We start from the raw sequence: 17,462 nt of genomic DNA on the forward strand, positions 1-17,462 counted from the left end.
CATCTGCATTTCAGGGTTTTTTTGCTTTTGGCTCATTTGTTTCAGCATTTTAGAGCAGGGCGGCGCACCACGGGGGGCGGTTTCTTGCTCGACTTTTTCTCTAAAGTCGTCTTCTTTTGAGATATACCTTGTACAACCAACATCAACGACTCTCAATGAACAACCACAATATTATTAGTGTAGTCTAGAGCAGGGAGGAGGGCGTCTCCAAGATGGTGGGCTCCCCGCCTCCCTGACTTCAAGTAGTAGCAATGCCAGCTTGCAAAGTTCATCTTGAAAATATCTTCCTTGACCCAAATGAAATGCCACGAATCTACCTAACTCACCCGTATTTTAGATGTCTAGATTATATGCATGGGGAGCGCATTCGAACAATTGTTGCCCAACAAGGGGAACAGACCTCTCAATGGTCAACGGTGCTTAGCGAGGGCGATCAGACATGTCAAATGTCATCCGAAGGATACGGTTCAGACTGCATGGCTCACGCAATACACGGCCTGGACTGTCAAGACGAAATTCGGTTCTGGATGAAATTGACGACTGCTGTGAAAACGTGTCTGCTTCGCTTTTCTGTTCCTCCCACCCGCTCTGGTAAAGCAACAAAAATATAACAGTTACCAAGTCCTGTACCCCGCGGGCTTGAAACGAAATGCGCGTGCCAAAAAAAAGGGGGGGCAGCACGATGACGAAGAAAATGTCAACAATATCAAAATACGCTTCAAAGCAGTGATCAGGGCTCTGCTGTATCATTCAACCCGTGTGGTATCATCTTCCTGGGCCCGACAAACCAGTCAGCGTCGAAGCGAAGACGTGGGCGACACTCCCTAGCCCTGGAAGCTGCGTCTTCTGTGCTCCTTCTCCGCCTCCTCCTTCACCTTGAGCGTATCTTGCTGCTGCTTCATCTCGCGGACCTTGGCAAGAACAACTTCGCGGAAGATGGCCCCCTTGATCGTCTTGGACAGACTGCGCTTCTCGCCAACGGCGACTTCGTGAGCGCCCACATGCTTGGATTGGTCGGCTGCGCTGATAGCATCGGCAGGGAAATCCGAGTCTTCCGTGTCTTCCTCCTGGGCCTTGAGCGTCTCGATTCTGTTGGCCAGCTTGACCATCTCGATGCCGCGGCGAAGACGAGCCTTGGCAATGTAAGCCTTGATCTCGGGCAGCAAGTTGTGGTCGGTAGCGTTCTCTCCGCTGAGCCAGGGGTGGCGAAGAGCTTCCTGTTGTTCTGTTAGTGTTGTTCCGTCACAGCGGCCGTTCAGGGGCAACATACCTCACTCGACCAGCGCTTCACAGGCTCCGGCTGCAGGAGATGCAAGATGAAATCCTTGGCATCTTCACTGACATCCTTCCAGTACCGCTCGTGGAACACAACCTGGGCATTACTGCACTCGTCGATGAGGTCCTGAAGGTTCTCCGAGCGGAAGGGAGAGTAACCACAGAGAAGTGTGTATGTGATGACACCCATGGACCACATGTCCACAGGCTTGCCGTGGCCCTTCTTCAGCATAACCTCAGGGGCTGCGTAGCCAAAGGAGCCGGCCATCGTTGTAAGAACCTCGTCCTTCCGGTCGAGCATCTTCGCAATGCCGAAGTCAGCCAAGACCAGGTCGGACTCGGCGTCTCTGGTCAAGTAGAGAAGGTTCTCAGGCTTCAGATCTAGATTTTGCGTTAGCGGTGTTGTTTACCACGAGAGATTTCAGATAAAACTTGCCTCTGTGGACGACGTTGTTCAGGTGCAGGTAGTTGACGGCCTCAAGTACCTGTTTGATGGTTTGCGAGGCATCCTTTTCCGTGAACTTGCCCTGCTCGCAAATGCGGTCGAAAAGCTCTCCGCCCGTAGCCAACTCAGTAACGATGTAGTACTTGTCCTGCACGACGGCTGTCAGATAGGTCGGGTCAGGACACGGCTCTCACCGGTGCGGTACTTACACGCGACTCGAACCAGTCGACGAACTTGACGATGTGGGGGTGCTTGAGGCGTTGGAGCATGTCCAGCTCGTCGTACACCATCCTCTCATTACCCTTCACATTCTTCTTCAGGATAATCTTGACGGCGCACTTGCCAGTGGGACCATCAGCCTCACGGACGATACCATAGGTTCCAGCTCCAAGGGTGCGTCCGAAGCGGTATTTGGCCCTGCAACGAACACGTTAGGGTAAGATCGTCAGAGGGGTAGTCGAGGAGGGGCTCGAACTTCTTATCGTAGCTCTCGGGTTGGCCCTGAAGCCTGCTCAGCATATTGGAGACTATCGACGAACTCGTGGTCAGCCTTAGTTGTATCGTAGGCGAGGAGAAATTGAAGAAGGTGTTGCATGGAGCGACTCGACATTAAGCAATGGAGACAAAGCGAAGCTATCGGTCGCAGGCCATCGTAGAGTCGGGGAGCAACGCGACCGTGGCACTTACAACTCATTTTGTGGGAATGGTAATCGGTCGCAGCGAGCGGAAGGGTGGTTTAATGGCTGGACAGACACGACAGGCGCAGAGACGATGGAGTCGTCGAGGAGAAGTGAGTCGAGTGTAAGAAACGGGAGCGCAGACGGGCGTGTGTGAGGGAGAGATGCTCGAGGCTGGCGTAGGGGAAGGGAAAATTCAAGCAGTCAGAGAAGGCTCGAACCCTGGACTGGACTGGACTGGACGGAGAAGCAGAGTTGCTGATGGAGACTTGCAAGGTCGACTGACGAGAGGGGGGTCCGGGTCGGGGTGCTGGTAGCTGCTGGTGCTTGGGCTGAGGGGTGAAGTGGGGTAACAAAAGACGGGAGGTGCGATGGGAGGGGAGGAGAAGAGAGGTGAGCTTCACAAGCGAGATAGAGACTCTGGGGTCCAGACAAGTCAGACGGTGCTCGCTTGGTATGGCAGATTGACGGATGAGCGGTGGCTTTTTCTGCTAAGCGGTTGCGACCGCGATGGGTTCCCTTTTAGTATCCAGCAAGTTACAAGAGCCCCCAGAGGCAGCAGAGGCAGCAGAGGCAGCCTCTAGGCAGTACGGCTCCCAAAGAGAAAAAAACAGGCAGCTCATCCATCCATCACAGGGAACAGCATTCCAGGGGTCATGGCCAGCCGGAGTGAGCCTTGTGGGCTGCTAAGAATTAAACAGGATGCTCAGCCGCAGCCAGACGAGGGAGGGGCAGAGAAGGGAAGCACGGACATGGCCGTGATGACACTGCGCTCCAGGAGCACTAAAGATTGCTTGCAGGGGTCCCGAGTGTGGATTGCCGTATCCCAACGACATGTTTGGAAATTGTGGCTGAGGAGGCCGCTTTTCACTCTGGCACGCCGCGTTCGCTGCCACAAGCACTGACTGCCTTCCGGCCAGGCGTTCTGGTGTGGTGTGCCATCAGAACTGTGAGGTGGTTGCTGGCCTGCAAGGCTAGAAAATCCGGGCCTAGGCCCATCCCGGTACGCATTGTTTCCTGGCGATGACATCGTGAGGGTCAAAAAGTGGTAGACAAGGCGTTGCAGGGTCTGGAGGAAAGACTGACAGCCAGGTTCCCTTCCCGACTCGGGCCTTGAGGCTGGTTCCCTCTGCGCAAAACCATACACAACTGCCGTCCCTAGTTCAACACAGTCGTCCAAGCCATCCTGCCTTTGTCCCTTTTGTTGTTGGTGCGATTCTGCAGCCATGCCACTGAACGGTGACACAACGGCCAGGGCTCCTCGGTCTGAGGGACTGGTACATGGCAACCGAACAACAAAGAACAGACCTAGCGACACCCACAGCTCGCTAGCGACAATAACAAATCGGCAAGCTGGACATCTCATAAGGTTAATGAGTAAAACGAGCATACCCCGAAGATATCACTTACGAGTAGAGACGACTCTGCGTAAGTACATTAGGGAACAACCATCTTATCGTCACACACGTCCCCACGCTTTATATAAAGCTTCTGCGTAGGTACTCTCCATATCCTGCAAGCCACTGTCAAAAGGTTGGTGACCGGAAACGGGGGGGGGTTGATAGTCTGCCGCCACATCCACAGAAATGCATGCATGTGTAACAAACGGGGACACTATTTCAGTGAACCAAGAACTGCCTGAATCACTGAAAGGAAAGTGGATCGTCGGCAGCATGGGCATCCTAGGGTAGGTATAAGGTAATTATGTACCTACCCAGTGTCAGAAGCAGCCGCCCATATTTGCCTGCGGCGCTGTTTGACCTCCAGACTCTTAGGCAAGGTGTTGTCCAGCTAGCTTGCTCGCTGCGTCCGGACCTCGCGCGCCTGTAATCCGAGCACTGTCTACTGTTACAGTGCCTTTACGCGCAGGCCTGCCGGAATTCGACCGACAAAGGCTGTCGCTTCTTCTTCTTCTTTGCATCTTCTCTGACGGCGCAATTTTTCTACATCGTCTTTTTTTCTGCATCTTTGCGATATTCGGCTCGTTTCTGATAGACAACCTCGGAGGCAAAGGTTTCGCCTCAGTCCGCCTGCATTCACAATCAGGTTCTCGCTCCAGCTGTTGCATTTGCTACTCCGGCGCGCGTCATCACATCGCCCGCCTTCACTGTTGTGCTGTTCTCGGCAGCAACCACCGAATCGTGGGGTCCGTCTCTGGGCAGCCCCTCCAACAACCGACAAAGCCCCTCCCTCCGTGTTCTGCCTTGCCTTGCTTTCACGAGCCGCCGACGGTCATCACTTGCGGTGCCGCCCTACTCCGTCCTCGCCCTCTTCGTCGTTTACCACGCGTGACTTCATTCGCGTTGTTCTGCATCTCATCGCGCTTCGAAATGGCATCCAGCTTCGCTTCCAAGCGGCTAGCCAAAGAGCTTTCCAAGGTCCGTCGCATCCAGCCCACTTGCTACTGCGTTGCCTCACGATCGACTGTCGTGCTGCACACGCTCGCTGTGTCGCAACAATCTCTGACATTTCATGTGCAGCTGAACACCGGCCTACCCCCCGGTATCGATCTCATTTCGGCCGACAACTTTGAAGAATGGTTCATGGACATACGGGTTCTAGACGAAAACCCGCTCTATAAGGATGAGGTCTACAGGCTCAAGTTCAAGTTCTCCCAACAATACCCTATAGGTAAGCCTTTTCGACTCACCGTTGCTCATTTTCGCTGTCCAAGCTGACCAGTTTTCTTAGAACCCCCAGAGGTCACATTCGTCAAAACGACCGAGCGGCCGATTCCCATGCACCCCCACATCTATTCGAATGGAATTATTTGCCTCGACTTGCTCGGCAGCCAAGGCTGGAGTCCCGTGCAGAACGTAGAGAGCGTATGCATGAGCATACAGAGCATGTTGACTGGCAACGAGAAGAACGAACGACCGGCGGGAGATGACGAGTTCGTTCGGAGCAACAGGCTGCGACCGAGAGATATCGACTTCTACTATCACGATAACACCGTCTGATTATGAGGACGGTGTCTTGTGCGGCAGGGTTGTTTTCGGCGTTGGATTGGATTTGGCATACAGATCGGGAACTCATGACAGGCAGATGGTTACGGAGTTGGTTCTCTGCGAGAGGCAGGAGAATACTGGCATGGTATTGATGGATCCTCTCCAGCTTTCATGGAGCGGTACTTCGGAAAGAGCGTCAGGAAAAGTGTTTCGCAAGCAGAATCGGGGGCCCCGCAGACGATGTTTAGCCCCATGTCGACGGCTAACAGGATGAGAGACAATTGTCCGCCAAGCTGGGCGACTTTTTATTCTTTCGCCCAGCGTGCATATTTGGCAGAGAGTAGACCATGCGCTATGTCAATGAGATAATGACATTCAGCGGTCAGCAAGCGTATCCCATCGCCAACAACAAAAATACCTTACCCAGCATGCGTGGATGAACGATCGCCAACCTTTGGAGAAAGTGGTCGAGGTCGAACTATGACGGCAGCGCTGAGAGCGGGCCAGATGCAGTGACTGGACCCCGCTGATCCAACATGGAACCCCCCGATTAACTACCTGTCCCAAGGGAGCAAAATACATGCGCAGGGCCTGACGGCGCACATCTCGCTGTAACGCAAGCTGGAAACCCCAAGTGACATCTGTCCGCCGAGGCCCCGCTGACGCAGCTCTGAGTGTGAGGTGTGGTGTCCCGTGCTCTATCTAATCTCTCCCACCAGTAGCTCCAGACATCAAGCACCTTTGCTTTACCATTCCTCCCCTTCTACCTCATTCACTCACTGAGCAGCGGTCAGTCCAAGCCGCCCCACGAAAATATCCTCCAAACGCATGGAGAGCGGAAAATGGCTCCTCGAGCTGGCTTCAATACGGACCAGATAAAGGACAAAGCGCGCAAGGACCTCCTTTACCTGCTCGAGGCTGTAAGTAAGGCATTCCGAGCTGACAGCCTGCCCTCCAAGAGCTAACCACATCGGCTTCATCAGGTTCGCGGAAAGAAGAACCTCATTCTTGAGCGCAGCTTGGCCGGTCCAATCGGCACTATCGTCAAAGTCGCCACTCTCCAAGAATACGGCGTAGACAAGTTCTTCTTCCTCGAGAACAAAAACGCCGACACCAGCCAGCGAAATGTCATCTTCATAGCCCGCGGAGAGTGCGCGCGTCATGCACAAACGATAGCAGGTCAGCGCTCCCCACTATGCGAACTCGCGAGGCCTTCTGCAAGTGGCAGCCGAGAGACCTCACACTCTCGCGCTTGGGTCTCGTTATCCGTGTTCCTGGTTGACGACATCGATGTGGCATGATGGGACACCTCACCATGGCCAATCTCTTGCGAGACCAAGCAAGTCGTGCTCATTGCTAACAACCACCCAGAGCAGATCCGACGTTTACAGCGCGAGAGTCAGACTGGCCATGAGTTTCATATCTTCTGGGTGCCTCGTCGGACCCTCGTCTCCGACAAACTGCTAGAGGAGGCTGGCGTCTTGGGCGATGTCAACATTTCTGAGCTGCCACTATACTTCTTTCCCCTGGAGAAAGACGTTCTTTCACTCGAGCTAGACGAATCTTTTCGCGACCTCTATCTCTCCAAAGACGTAACGCCGTCCTTTCTGCTCGCCAAAGCTTTGATGGAAATCCAGCAGAATCATGGCTTGTTCCCCCGGATCATCGGCAAAGGCGACAACGCGAAACGAGTAGCCGAGCTCCTGGCACGGATGCGACAAGAGATACTTGCTGGTGAAGATGCGAACGAAACGAATCGAGGTGGCTTGACACCAAGCACACTCACCGAAAGTGTTATAATAATCGATCGCGAAGTGGACTTCGTCACTCCTTTGCTAACCCAACTAACCTACGAGGGACTCATTGATGAGGTATTTGGCATTCAAAACAACCAAGCTGAAGTCGATACTACCGTGGTCGGTGCCCCGTCTCAGTCTTCGGCAACTAGTGCGCAGGCCAGAAAACGAAAGATTCAGCTGGATTCCTCCGACAAGCTATACGAGCAACTGCGGGATACCAACTTTGCTATCGTTGGCAGCCTACTCAACAAAGTTGCTCGCCGCCTACAGAACCTGCAAAAGGACTACGAGGGTCGGAATAGTCACAAATCGATCGCCGAACTCAAAGACTTTGTCAGTAAGCTGCCAGGATACCAGGCCGAACAGCAAAGCCTGAGAATTCATACGGGCTTGGCGGAAGAGATTATAAAGTATACGCGGACAGACCAGTTCAAGGGTCTTTTGGAAGCGCAGCAGAACCTAGCGGCTGGCGCGGACCCGTCATCGCAGTTCGATGCCATTGAAGAGCTGATTGCTCGAGATACACCATTGCCGGAAGTTCTACGGCTGCTTTGCATCTACTCGTGCATATCAGGCGGTATCAAACCCAAAGAATTTGACCAGTTCCGGCGACTTATTCTGGAGGGCTATGGCTACCAACATATCCTGACTTTAAACAACCTCGAGAAGCTTCAATTGTTCCTGTCACGATCTTCCCCATTGGCGGAAATGATTCCCATGGCTGGCGCCGGCGGTAACAACACGGGGACGAAGACGAACTACACTTACCTCCGTAAACTTCTGCGTCTCATTGTTGACGAAGTCCAGGAAGACGATCCCAATGACATCGCATATGTATACAGCGGATACGCGCCGCTGTCGGTCCGACTTGTCCAGTGCGTATTGCAGAAGCAGTACTTGCTCAAAGTCACGAGAGGGAACGGCGTCAGCGGTGCACCGGGAGGATCCGCTGCACAGGGCTGGCACGGGTTTGACGAAGCTATCAAGCACGTTCGTGGGCAAACGTTTTACGAATTGCAGAAGGGTGAGGAGAAAGCCGTCAAGGCTCGTGCGCTTTTGTCGGGAGGGGCAGAAAAGCAGACGGTATTCGTCGTGTTTGTCGGAGGCATAACGTTCACTGAGATCGCTGCTCTGCGGTTCATCGCGAAGCAGGAAGAATGTAAGTGACTCTAGAGGGATTCCTCAAGCGACACGGCACTAACCGGTTTGTTCTGCAGCTCGAAGAAACATTATCATCTGTACGACGTCGATCATAAACGGGGACCGAATGATGGACGCGGCGATCGAGAAGGAGTCGTTCGCAAGAGACAATGTCAAGCCTGCAAGTCCAACACTGTGAGATGCATTGAAGGCTTCGCAGAGTGTGACAAATACCGATACCAGGAGCATTTGGTTGGTGTGAAGCGATGTAATCGAGGGCGAAAGACGAAACGAGCATTTAGATAATAAGCTTCTCTCACAGGGGATTGATCCAAAACCACTAGCAGCATCAATGTTCGTCCTTATGGGTTGCAATGCTCGGCCAGTGTGTCTCGAGTCAGTGGCTTCCGTCAGAGGATGTTGTCGGTTTGGCTCGGACCTGCAATCAGTCCAGAAGAGTGCAGGCAATGAATGGTGTGGCTTGTCAGAGCATCACGTGACCCACCTTTTTTGTCTCGAACGCTGGAGCTCCTCATGTCGAGTGCCGAACCTAGCGATTTCAACGGGTCATGTATCTGACGATTTCCCTCTTCATGCCTACGACTCTGTCTCCTCAACAGAGTTGTCTAGAACAATAAGCCATTATTTCATGCACTTCGTTCGGCGTTCTCCCATCACGATTCGAACGATATCGGGACGGCTCACTCAACCGAGGACGGGACAGTGCTCTGCGGCCAGGGCCAGTGGCGTCTCCGCAGTCAAAAGGTCAGTACCTTATGTCTGGCTCCTCTTATATCCAACACTTGCAAATCCGAGAACCTAAATCAACTGACGGATCTTACACAGCGAAACTATTCAGATTCACCTGAGCTAAGATATCGTAACATGTTGTCGACTTGGGACTAGGCCCACCACATCACACCCCCGGACGGGGCTCAGGCCGAGCATCTTTCATCGCCGACCACCCGCCTCCACCAACATATAGCCATACCTCATCCTCGAATCCAATCCAAGTCGACGACTGAAATATGAGAACCAGTCCGAGATCTCGTGTTAAGCAGGACTCTGGATTTGGAAAGGGCTCATTGATGGATTTCCCTGATCGGGACTCACGCATATCAGACTTCACGCCTTCAAGGGCTAGCGCGACGCTCAGTCGGATATCGACATCAAACTTTGCAGACTCGACGACACCATCTCCATCAAGCCGAATCTCATCAGAAGCGATCTCGGAAATCGCACCGGAAATCGTCGTCTGGACCGAAGACATGGAGCTAGATGACACAAGTCAGGATGAGGCGGAGCCCTCCTCTGTCCCCGCATCGAACCCTGGGTACGTGGCTGCTCGTTCTCTTTCAATGAGATGCCTTGACTGTGTCGTCATGTTTACCCTCAAAACCAAGTGCACGTTTTTACTGACCCTCGAGCAGCTCACCCATGGCAGAAGATGCCGAATCAGAAACCCTCCATATCCAGTCACACGATACCCCTCACGAGTCGTTCGAGTCACCGATGACCAATCTATCAGACCACGAGCTGTCTGAGCTGTCTTCAGTTCCCTCATCGGTGTCTAGTAAGGCAACGACGCCTGTGGACCTAGAGGGGCATAAAGAGTTCCCCATACCATCGACGGAAACCCCTCCAATACGCGAGGCAGTGCGGCGATCCTTCGATGTAAAGCCGAAATCGTCTATCCCATCAAATCTCTCAAATTATGACTACGCAAGGCAATGCATAGAAGCTGCCGAGTCCTCAAGGCTGAACCCATACGCTCTGCATCAAGAGGAATACCAGATGTTCCGACAGCACATCAGTCATGTCCAGGTAACTACATATCTCAACATCAGAAACGGCATCCTTCGACTTTGGTACAACAACCCGCGTGTCGCAGTAACGAGAAAAGAGGCGGTCGGCTGCGCTAACACCCGGTGGTTTGACACTGCAAGCGTTTGCTACGACTGGCTGGTGCGGCGCGGCTACATCAATTTTGGTTGTGTAGAGTTTCCAGCAACAAGCGACCAAGCCGAGCAGGTCGCGGCTGCAGATAACGTGCCCAGGAGGAAAAGGATTGTTGTCATCGGTGCTGGTATGTCCGGGTTGGGTTGCGCAAGACACCTCGATGGGTTGATAAGGCAGTATTCCGATCGATATCGTGCGCTCGGAGAGCCGCTACCGGAAGTTGTCGTACTTGAGGGGCGCGGTCGAGTTGGTGGAAGGGTATACTCGAGAGAGTTTAAATCAAAGCCGACGCTACCGCTGCCGGATTTTGACGGGGAGCGATTTACCGCCGAGATGGGCGGGATGATTATTACGGGATTCGAGCGCGGCAACCCAATGAACGTCCTTGTACGTGCACAGCTGTGTCTCCCATACCGTGCCCTGCGATCAGAGACAACAATCTACGATTCAAACGGCAAGCCCGTGGACTATGTGAGAGATCAACTTGTGGAGAATTTGTACAACGACTGCTTGGATCGAGTCAGCGAATACAAGTTCAAGTCACAGCCCTCCAAGCTGATCGAGGGCAACCGAGACCTGATCAATGAAGCGCGAGATGCCGTGAGTGACGGACACAGGACAATCAGCCAGGCTGAAGAAGCGACTGCCGCACTGCCGCATGCGCCACCTGTCTCTCAACAAAACGTGCCTGAACGAGTCAACTTGGTGCCAGTTTCCTCGGACAAGCTGACCGGACGTGTACATACTCAGCCTGGTACCCCGGGCATCCTCAAGGCATCTGAAAAGGCTAAGATGATGGGATGGACATTGAAAAATGGCTCTACGAACGACGCTAATATTGATTTGAACGAAGCCGTGAGTTTGCCAGCGGCAACGCTTGGTTCAGTCATGGACGAGGCCGTCGTTCAGTATCGCAATATTGTGGATTTGACTGCCCAAGACCACCGCCTCATCAATTGGCATGTGGCGAACCTGGAATACAGCAATGCCACCAATCTTCACAACCTTAGTTTAGGTGGTTGGGACATTGACGCTGGGAACGAGTGGGAAGGCAAGCACACTATGATCGTTGGCGGGTACCAGAGCGTCCCCAGAGGCCTTGTGCACTGCCCGACGCCTCTCGACGTTAGGCCGAAGTCTGCCGTCAAGAAGATTAAGTACGACACGCAGGAAAACGGGCGAGCTTCTATTCACTGTGAAGATGGATCAATAGTTGACGCAGACTATGTCGTTTCGACAATACCGCTTGGTGTGTTGAAGCAGGGCAGCGTCGAATTCGATCCGCCTTTGCCGGAGTGGAAAACAGACGTAATCACCCGGATAGGATATGGAGTGCTCAACAAACTAGTCCTGGTTTACGACCACCCTTTCTGGGATACGGAGAGGCACATATTTGGTGTCCTGCGAGATGCCCCTAACCGGCATAGTCTGAATCAGAGCGACTACAAATCCTCGAGGGGGCGCCTCTTCCAGTGGTTCAACGTCACGCAGACAACAGGTTTACCATGCCTCGTGGCGCTGATGGCGGGTGACGCTGGTTTTGACACGGAGCATAACAGTAACGATAACCTGGTCGCCGAGGCGACCGAGGTCTTACGCAGCGTCTTTGGACCCGCGGTGCCGTGCCCCGTTGAGTCAGTTGTGACCCGCTGGGCCTCAGACAAGTTTGCTAGAGGAAGCTACTCTTCGGCCGGGCCAGATATGCAACCGGACGACTATGATGCGATGTCGCGCCCGATCGGCAACCTCTTCTTCGCTGGAGAGCACACGATCGGCACCCATCCTGCCACCGTTCACGGAGCTTACCTATCGGGACTCCGCGCAGCATCGGAGGTCGTTGATTCTATCCTCGGCCCGATAGACATTCCAACGCCCTTGGTTTTGCCCAAAGAAAGCGTCTCCAACAAACGCAAGGACATGGAAGGGCCCAAGGACCCGGAACAAGCGCGTCTGGAGGCCTATGAGCTTGCGGCTTGGGAATACATCAAGTCCAAGATCGGCGAGAGGCCCTCACGCCCGGCGAAGTTGGCGGCAAACGCCTACCTCCTCTACAGCCGGGCCTTCTTCGAGGTTGCCCGCAAAAAGTGCGAGGAGGAGCGCGCGGGGCGGAAGAAGCCTGTGCCGAATGAGGTGCGCGTCATGACGTCCAAGATGTGGAAGGCCGCCACGCCCGAGGAGAGGAAGCCGTATGAGGACGAGGCGGTCGAACAGAAGGCCGCCTACGCCGATGCCGTTACGGCATATAACGAAAAGTCGGCGCAGTGGGACAAGGACTACGTCGAGATCCTGGCGGCGTATCAGCGGGAGCACCCGTATAACCCGCAGAACGGGGAGGGCGGCGGACCGCAGCGGGAGAGCAGCGCGCAGAAGCATCGTAGGACCAAGCATGTCAGCTACGCCGAAAGTGACGGCAGCGACGTTGGGTTCTGATGGTGATTGCGAGGTTTCGAAGGCGCAACCTGGAGCATAATTCACTACTTCACGGATGGTCACATAGGAGCGGACTAGATGGCTTTCTCTCGCCTCTTGCAAACAGGCGCGTATGGCGGCGAAATGCATACTGGGGGCTATGGTCTTGTTTTATCGGCGTTGAGGGGAGTCCTGCATACCCACGTGTCATAGTCATCCTCTTTTCGCCTTTGAGATGCGAGTCTCGCTGCTTCTTTCTTTGCCCAGTAATGAGCCTTACACATATATAGTACTCACTAGGCCCGTACATAGCAACATCACGAATGAGACCAGCATAGGCAATGATTTCAATGTTTTGAGAAGGGCAATAAAAGGTGAAACAGAATTATCCATGTTCTAGATCAGGATGTATTCGCGAGGATTTGGTACACTGAGGGCAACTAGCCGCCCTTGGTAGCTTGATACAAAGGGAAGAGAGGTAGTAATCATCTCTATCTGATGCGCGCTTTTCCAAACCCGCTTTACATGTCCTCGGAGGCAGTGGCACCAGTGATAATCTCGACCAGCTCTCCGGTAATGACGGCTTGACGGGTGCGGTTGAAGAGAATCTGGTACTTGTTGATCATGTCACCAGCGTTCTTGGAGGCGTTCTACGAATCTCAAGTCAGTATGGGCTCATAAAAATAATTTGATGGATATGTAATCGCGAAGGGGAATTACGTACGTCCATGGCGTTTCTACGGGCAGAGATCTCGCAGGCGTGGCCCTCGGCCAGAGCCCAGTAGATGGAGTTGGCAAGGGCGTACTCGCGGAGGTTGGGGAGGAGCTCCTCGTCGACCTCGAAGGCGGAGAAGTTGGCTATGAATCAAGAGTTAGATATACTCGTACGATAGATATACTGCTCATGTTGCGGAAGAGAGCTTACGGGATGCGGCAATAGCCTCCTCGGAAAATGCCTCAATGGTGGTGGGCTCGTAGCTGGTGGCGTTGATGAACTTGTTGTAGAGGATCTTGATGGAGGAGTAGTCGCCGCCGAGCTGGACGATCTGGTCGGTGATGGCCTGGGCATCAGCGAAGGTGGGGACGTCCTTGCCGACGCCGGCGAAGCTGAGGCGGATGTCCTTCGCGTTGGTGCGCTGGAGCTGGGCCTTGCACTTCTCGCCGAGGATGACGAGGTCGGCGGAGGCGTCCTTCTCGAGGAACTGGCGGCGGATGTTGCGGGAGAGACCGGAGTGAATACCACCGCAGAGACCCTTGTCGGAGGAGCAGACAATGATGAGCTCCTTCTTGCCCTCGCCCTCGAGGGGCTTGGTCTCGGCCGAGTCGAAGACCTCGTTGGAGGTGGCGCCGTAGACGCGGGAGTCGGTCATGGCCTTCTGGGCGCGGTTGAGCTTGGTCGAAGCGACGATCTTCATCGTCTTGGTGATCTTCTCAATGTTGCGGATGGACTTGAGGCGGCCTTCGATCTCACGGAGAGTCGCGAAGGTGGCAGCGTTGATAGGCGCGCTGGCCGTGACTCTGGAAACGCCGCAATCAGCATGACAGCTCTCTTTTATATCCTTGCTTCGATATCGCCTCCATTCGCTTCCCAATGTCCCATTGCATCCTCCTCAATCGTTGATGACCGACCGTCGGTGGTGGCGTCCTCTTACGTACAGTCCCTTTCCTCCGATTTTCCGAGCTCAGGAAGATGTGGATTCCGACTTACCGCGAGGGAGCCGCAGCCGCAGCTCGCAGAGCTGGTCTCGCCGCCCGGGAAAGCATTGTGAAAGTTGGTAGGTATTAAGAAGATCGAGCCTCTGCCGTGTGTGGGGACCAATTGATCACGACCGCTTTCGAGATCAATTGACGCTGTCGGACGGTGCTTCGGGATAGCGAGATTGGTAGGTTCGAGGTTATTTTCCTCCCCGGCTAGCATTCTTCGCACCCGACTCCATCCACCTCATTTTCCCGGCTAACTGAGTTTGACCGGCAGCCGGTAGCTGGTCACGTGGTCCAGACTGTGGCGCAGGCGTTGGCTGGGACGGGACTGGCCCTTGCTTTCCCGGCTTACCTACTGGTTCCTTGGATTACCCAGACTCCTAGGGGCAGCCCCATTAAGTTTCGCTCGCAGCTGGAAGGTCTTCGATGAATTTCCCGCCCATCCTTTCCTAGCTTCCTTTCCCTCGATTCCCTCCCGGAAAACCTCGCCCTCCTTCCTCGAGTCGAACTTGACGTGGGTGCTTTCCCCGCGTCTTCAACCCAAGCAAGTGGCGGCCTTTCCAACCATCCGGCTCTTGCCTCTATATCTACGCGATTCTTCTGCGCGGATCGGCTTCTACCACAACTTTTTCTGCTCCACAAGGCCCCGGTTTTGGACTTTGCGATTCACTTCTTACTTAACCGTCCGTAAACGTCGCGAACCGATACCTTTCGCTCTCACAATGAGCTCTTCCGACGACGACGCACCTCTCGCGAGGTCTAACGGACACGGTAAGTGCGCTAAGAAACCACCTTAAAACTTTATGCGCTTTTGGACGCTTTGCCTTTCGCGCCTGCCACTTTACGCCGGACGTGTCACTTTTTTCCCTCTCTCTCCACGTCTACACACAAACCCACCTGACTCGTCGCGTGCCTTTGCACTCCATCCCGGCCTTTGCCTACGAAACCATCCGAGAAAAACTTAGCAACTTTCTAACTCGCTCATTGCAGTCTCTGCATCGAGAATTTCGAAGGCCGACGACACCGACATGGACAGAACCGCATCCAAGGCAAGAGCGGCCCCGCCTGGCCTTTCGATTCGCAATGGCCCGGTGGACGACGATGTCATGGACATCGACGGCCCATCTACGAATGGCAAGCGGAAGTCTCGTTCATCTTTGCCCAAGGTCAATTACAAGGACGAAACCGAGAGTGACGACGACGCCCCTTTGGTAGGTTACAAATGCCAGATGGACGGTGGGGGAATCCGAGGCTGACGGTATCATTTTAGGCCAAGCGACAAAGGACGAAGCCCAAGGCACCAGAGACAGATTCGGATGACGAGCCGCTTACCTCAAAGAGGGGCAAGAACCTGCCTCCTTCGTACAAGGAGACGGCTCTGCCCGACGAATCCTCCGATGACGACCAGCCGTTGGGTGCCAAGCTCGCAAAGAAGAAGGCCGACATTGAGAAGGCGGCCGCCAAGGAGGCTCGCAGCATCCGTGCCAACGAGGCCAAGGCAAAGAAGGCTACACCGAAGAAGGCTGTCAAAGATGAGTCATCTGACGATGAGCCTCTGGCCAAGTCAGCGATTAAGAAGCGCCAATCGAACGGCGCCGGCTCTGCTAAGAAGAAGTCGAATGGTGTGAAGGCCGAGTCGGATTCCGACGAGCCCATTGCGAGAAAGGCAGTGAAGAAAGCTACCCCAGCCAAGGCTCCACTGGCGAAGGGCAAGGCTGCCGCACCCGCAAAGGCACCGGCCAAGAAGGCTGCCGCAAAGGCCAAGCAAGAGAGCGAGGCCCCGAAGAAGACGAAGAAGAGGAGTACGAGTGGTGGAAGGATCCTAAGAAGGAGGACGACAGCGTCAAGTGGACCACATTGGAGCACAACGGAGTCATGTTCCCGCCCGAGTACCAACCACTTCCCAAGAACGTCAGGCTGCTCTACGACGGGAAGCCAGTTAATCTTCCGATTGAAGCTGAGGAAGTTGCCGGATTCTTTGGAGCCATGCTTAACTCTAAGCACAACGTTGATAACCCTGTGTTCCAAAAGAACTTCTTTGATGACTTCAAGGCTGTTTTGAAGGAGTCAGGCCACGCGACTGACAAGCAGGGCAACAAGGTCGACATCAAGGAGTTCTCGAAGATGAACTTTGAACAAATCTTTCAGTACTACGAGCAGCAAAGCGCCATCAGAAAGACCAGGTCTCCGGCGGAGAAGAAAGCAGCAAAGGCAGAGAAAGACGAATTGGAGGCTCCGTTTATGTATTGCAAGTGGGACGGACGCAAAGAAAAGGTCGGCAACTTCCGTGTCGAACCTCCGAGTCTCTTCCGCGGTCGTGGCGAGCACCCGAAGACTGGAAAGCTCAAGAAGAGAGTGTATCCCGAGCAAATCACGATCAACATTGGCAAGGATGCCAAGGTTCCGGAACCTCCCAAGGGCCACCAGTGGAAGGCAGTTGTCCACGACAACAAGGCTACCTGGTTGGCCATGTGGCAGGAGAACATCAACGGCGCTTACAAGTACGTGATGCTTGGTGCTGCCAGCGCCATCAAGGGTCAGAGTGACATGAAGAAGTTCGAGAAGGCCCGCGAGCTGAAGAAGCACATCGACAAGATCCGTAGAGATTACACCAAGGATCTCAAGAGCGAGGTCATGGCGGACCGACAGAGAGCCACAGCAGTGTACCTGATCGACAAGTTCGCTCTCAGAGCGGGTAACGAAAAAGACGCCGAGAACGAAGCCGAAACCGTTGGTTGCTGCTCTCTCAAGTACGAGCACATCACCTTGCGAGAACCCAACACCGTCATCTTTGACTTCCTCGGAAAGGACAGTATTCGTTTCTACGATGAAGTCACGGTTGAAAAGCAGGTCTTCAAGAACCTAAAGCTCTTTAAGAAGCCGCCAAAGACTGATGGCGACGACATCTTCGATCGCCTGACCACCACGCAACTGAACAACCATCTCAAGAATTACATGCCAGGTCTGACAGCGAAGGTCTTCCGTACCTACAACGCGTCCTTCACCATGTCCAACCTGCTCCAAAAGCTGGTTGACCACAAGAACTTGACGATCGCGGAGAAGGTCAAGCTTTACAACGACTGCAACCGTGAGGTGGCCATTCTTTGCA

General features: G+C 54.0%; 6 protein-coding genes across 6 annotated transcripts; 4 read left to right on the forward strand and 2 right to left on the reverse strand.

The window, feature by feature from the left end:
* Window positions 1–824: 824 nt before the first annotated feature.
* On the reverse strand, window positions 825–2,239 carry ColSpa_02536 (calcium/calmodulin-dependent protein kinase cmkA; the record flags this gene model as incomplete). The annotated part of the gene is given in 5 exon segments (XM_049268748.1): window positions 825–1,217; window positions 1,271–1,648; window positions 1,686–1,868; window positions 1,930–2,137; window positions 2,151–2,239. The coding sequence occupies 5 exon segments, from the start codon at window positions 2,237–2,239 to the stop codon at window positions 825–827; spliced, it is 1,251 nt and encodes a 416-aa protein (XP_049124705.1).
* Window positions 2,240–4,727: 2,488 nt separating this feature from the next.
* Window positions 4,728–5,357, forward strand: ColSpa_02537 (putative ubiquitin-conjugating enzyme protein 17; the record flags this gene model as incomplete). Its single annotated transcript, XM_049268749.1, has 2 exons — window positions 4,728–5,028; window positions 5,098–5,357. The coding sequence occupies 2 exons, from the start codon at window positions 4,728–4,730 to the stop codon at window positions 5,355–5,357; spliced, it is 561 nt and encodes a 186-aa protein (XP_049124706.1).
* Window positions 5,358–6,187: 830 nt separating this feature from the next.
* ColSpa_02538 (vacuolar protein sorting-associated protein 33A) lies at window positions 6,188–6,627 on the forward strand (the record flags this gene model as incomplete). The annotated part of the gene is made up of 3 exons (XM_049268750.1): window positions 6,188–6,265; window positions 6,329–6,495; window positions 6,525–6,627. 3 exons carry the CDS (start codon window positions 6,188–6,190, stop codon window positions 6,625–6,627), a joined length of 348 nt encoding a protein of 115 aa, XP_049124707.1.
* A 33-nt stretch (window positions 6,628–6,660) lies between these two features.
* On the forward strand, window positions 6,661–8,483 carry ColSpa_02539 (vacuolar protein sorting-associated protein 35; the record flags this gene model as incomplete). The annotated part of the gene is made up of 3 exons (XM_049268751.1): window positions 6,661–6,691; window positions 6,717–8,303; window positions 8,362–8,483. The coding sequence occupies 3 exons, from the start codon at window positions 6,661–6,663 to the stop codon at window positions 8,481–8,483; spliced, it is 1,740 nt and encodes a 579-aa protein (XP_049124708.1).
* A 1,069-nt stretch (window positions 8,484–9,552) lies between these two features.
* Window positions 9,553–12,673, forward strand: ColSpa_02540 (putative lysophospholipase BODYGUARD 4; the record flags this gene model as incomplete). Its single annotated transcript, XM_049268752.1, has 2 exons — window positions 9,553–9,617; window positions 9,715–12,673. 2 exons carry the CDS (start codon window positions 9,553–9,555, stop codon window positions 12,671–12,673), a joined length of 3,024 nt encoding a protein of 1,007 aa, XP_049124709.1.
* Window positions 12,674–13,173: 500 nt separating this feature from the next.
* Window positions 13,174–14,416, reverse strand: ColSpa_02541 (ATP synthase subunit gamma, mitochondrial; the record flags this gene model as incomplete). Its single annotated transcript, XM_049268753.1, has 4 exons — window positions 13,174–13,302; window positions 13,377–13,510; window positions 13,578–14,170; window positions 14,361–14,416. The coding sequence occupies 4 exons, from the start codon at window positions 14,414–14,416 to the stop codon at window positions 13,174–13,176; spliced, it is 912 nt and encodes a 303-aa protein (XP_049124710.1).
* Window positions 14,417–17,462: the final 3,046 nt, after the last annotated feature.

Source organism: Colletotrichum spaethianum (assembly GCF_022836535.1).
Source record: "Colletotrichum spaethianum MAFF 239500 DNA, contig04, whole genome shotgun sequence".
Classification (NCBI taxonomy): domain Eukaryota; kingdom Fungi; phylum Ascomycota; class Sordariomycetes; order Glomerellales; family Glomerellaceae; genus Colletotrichum; species Colletotrichum spaethianum.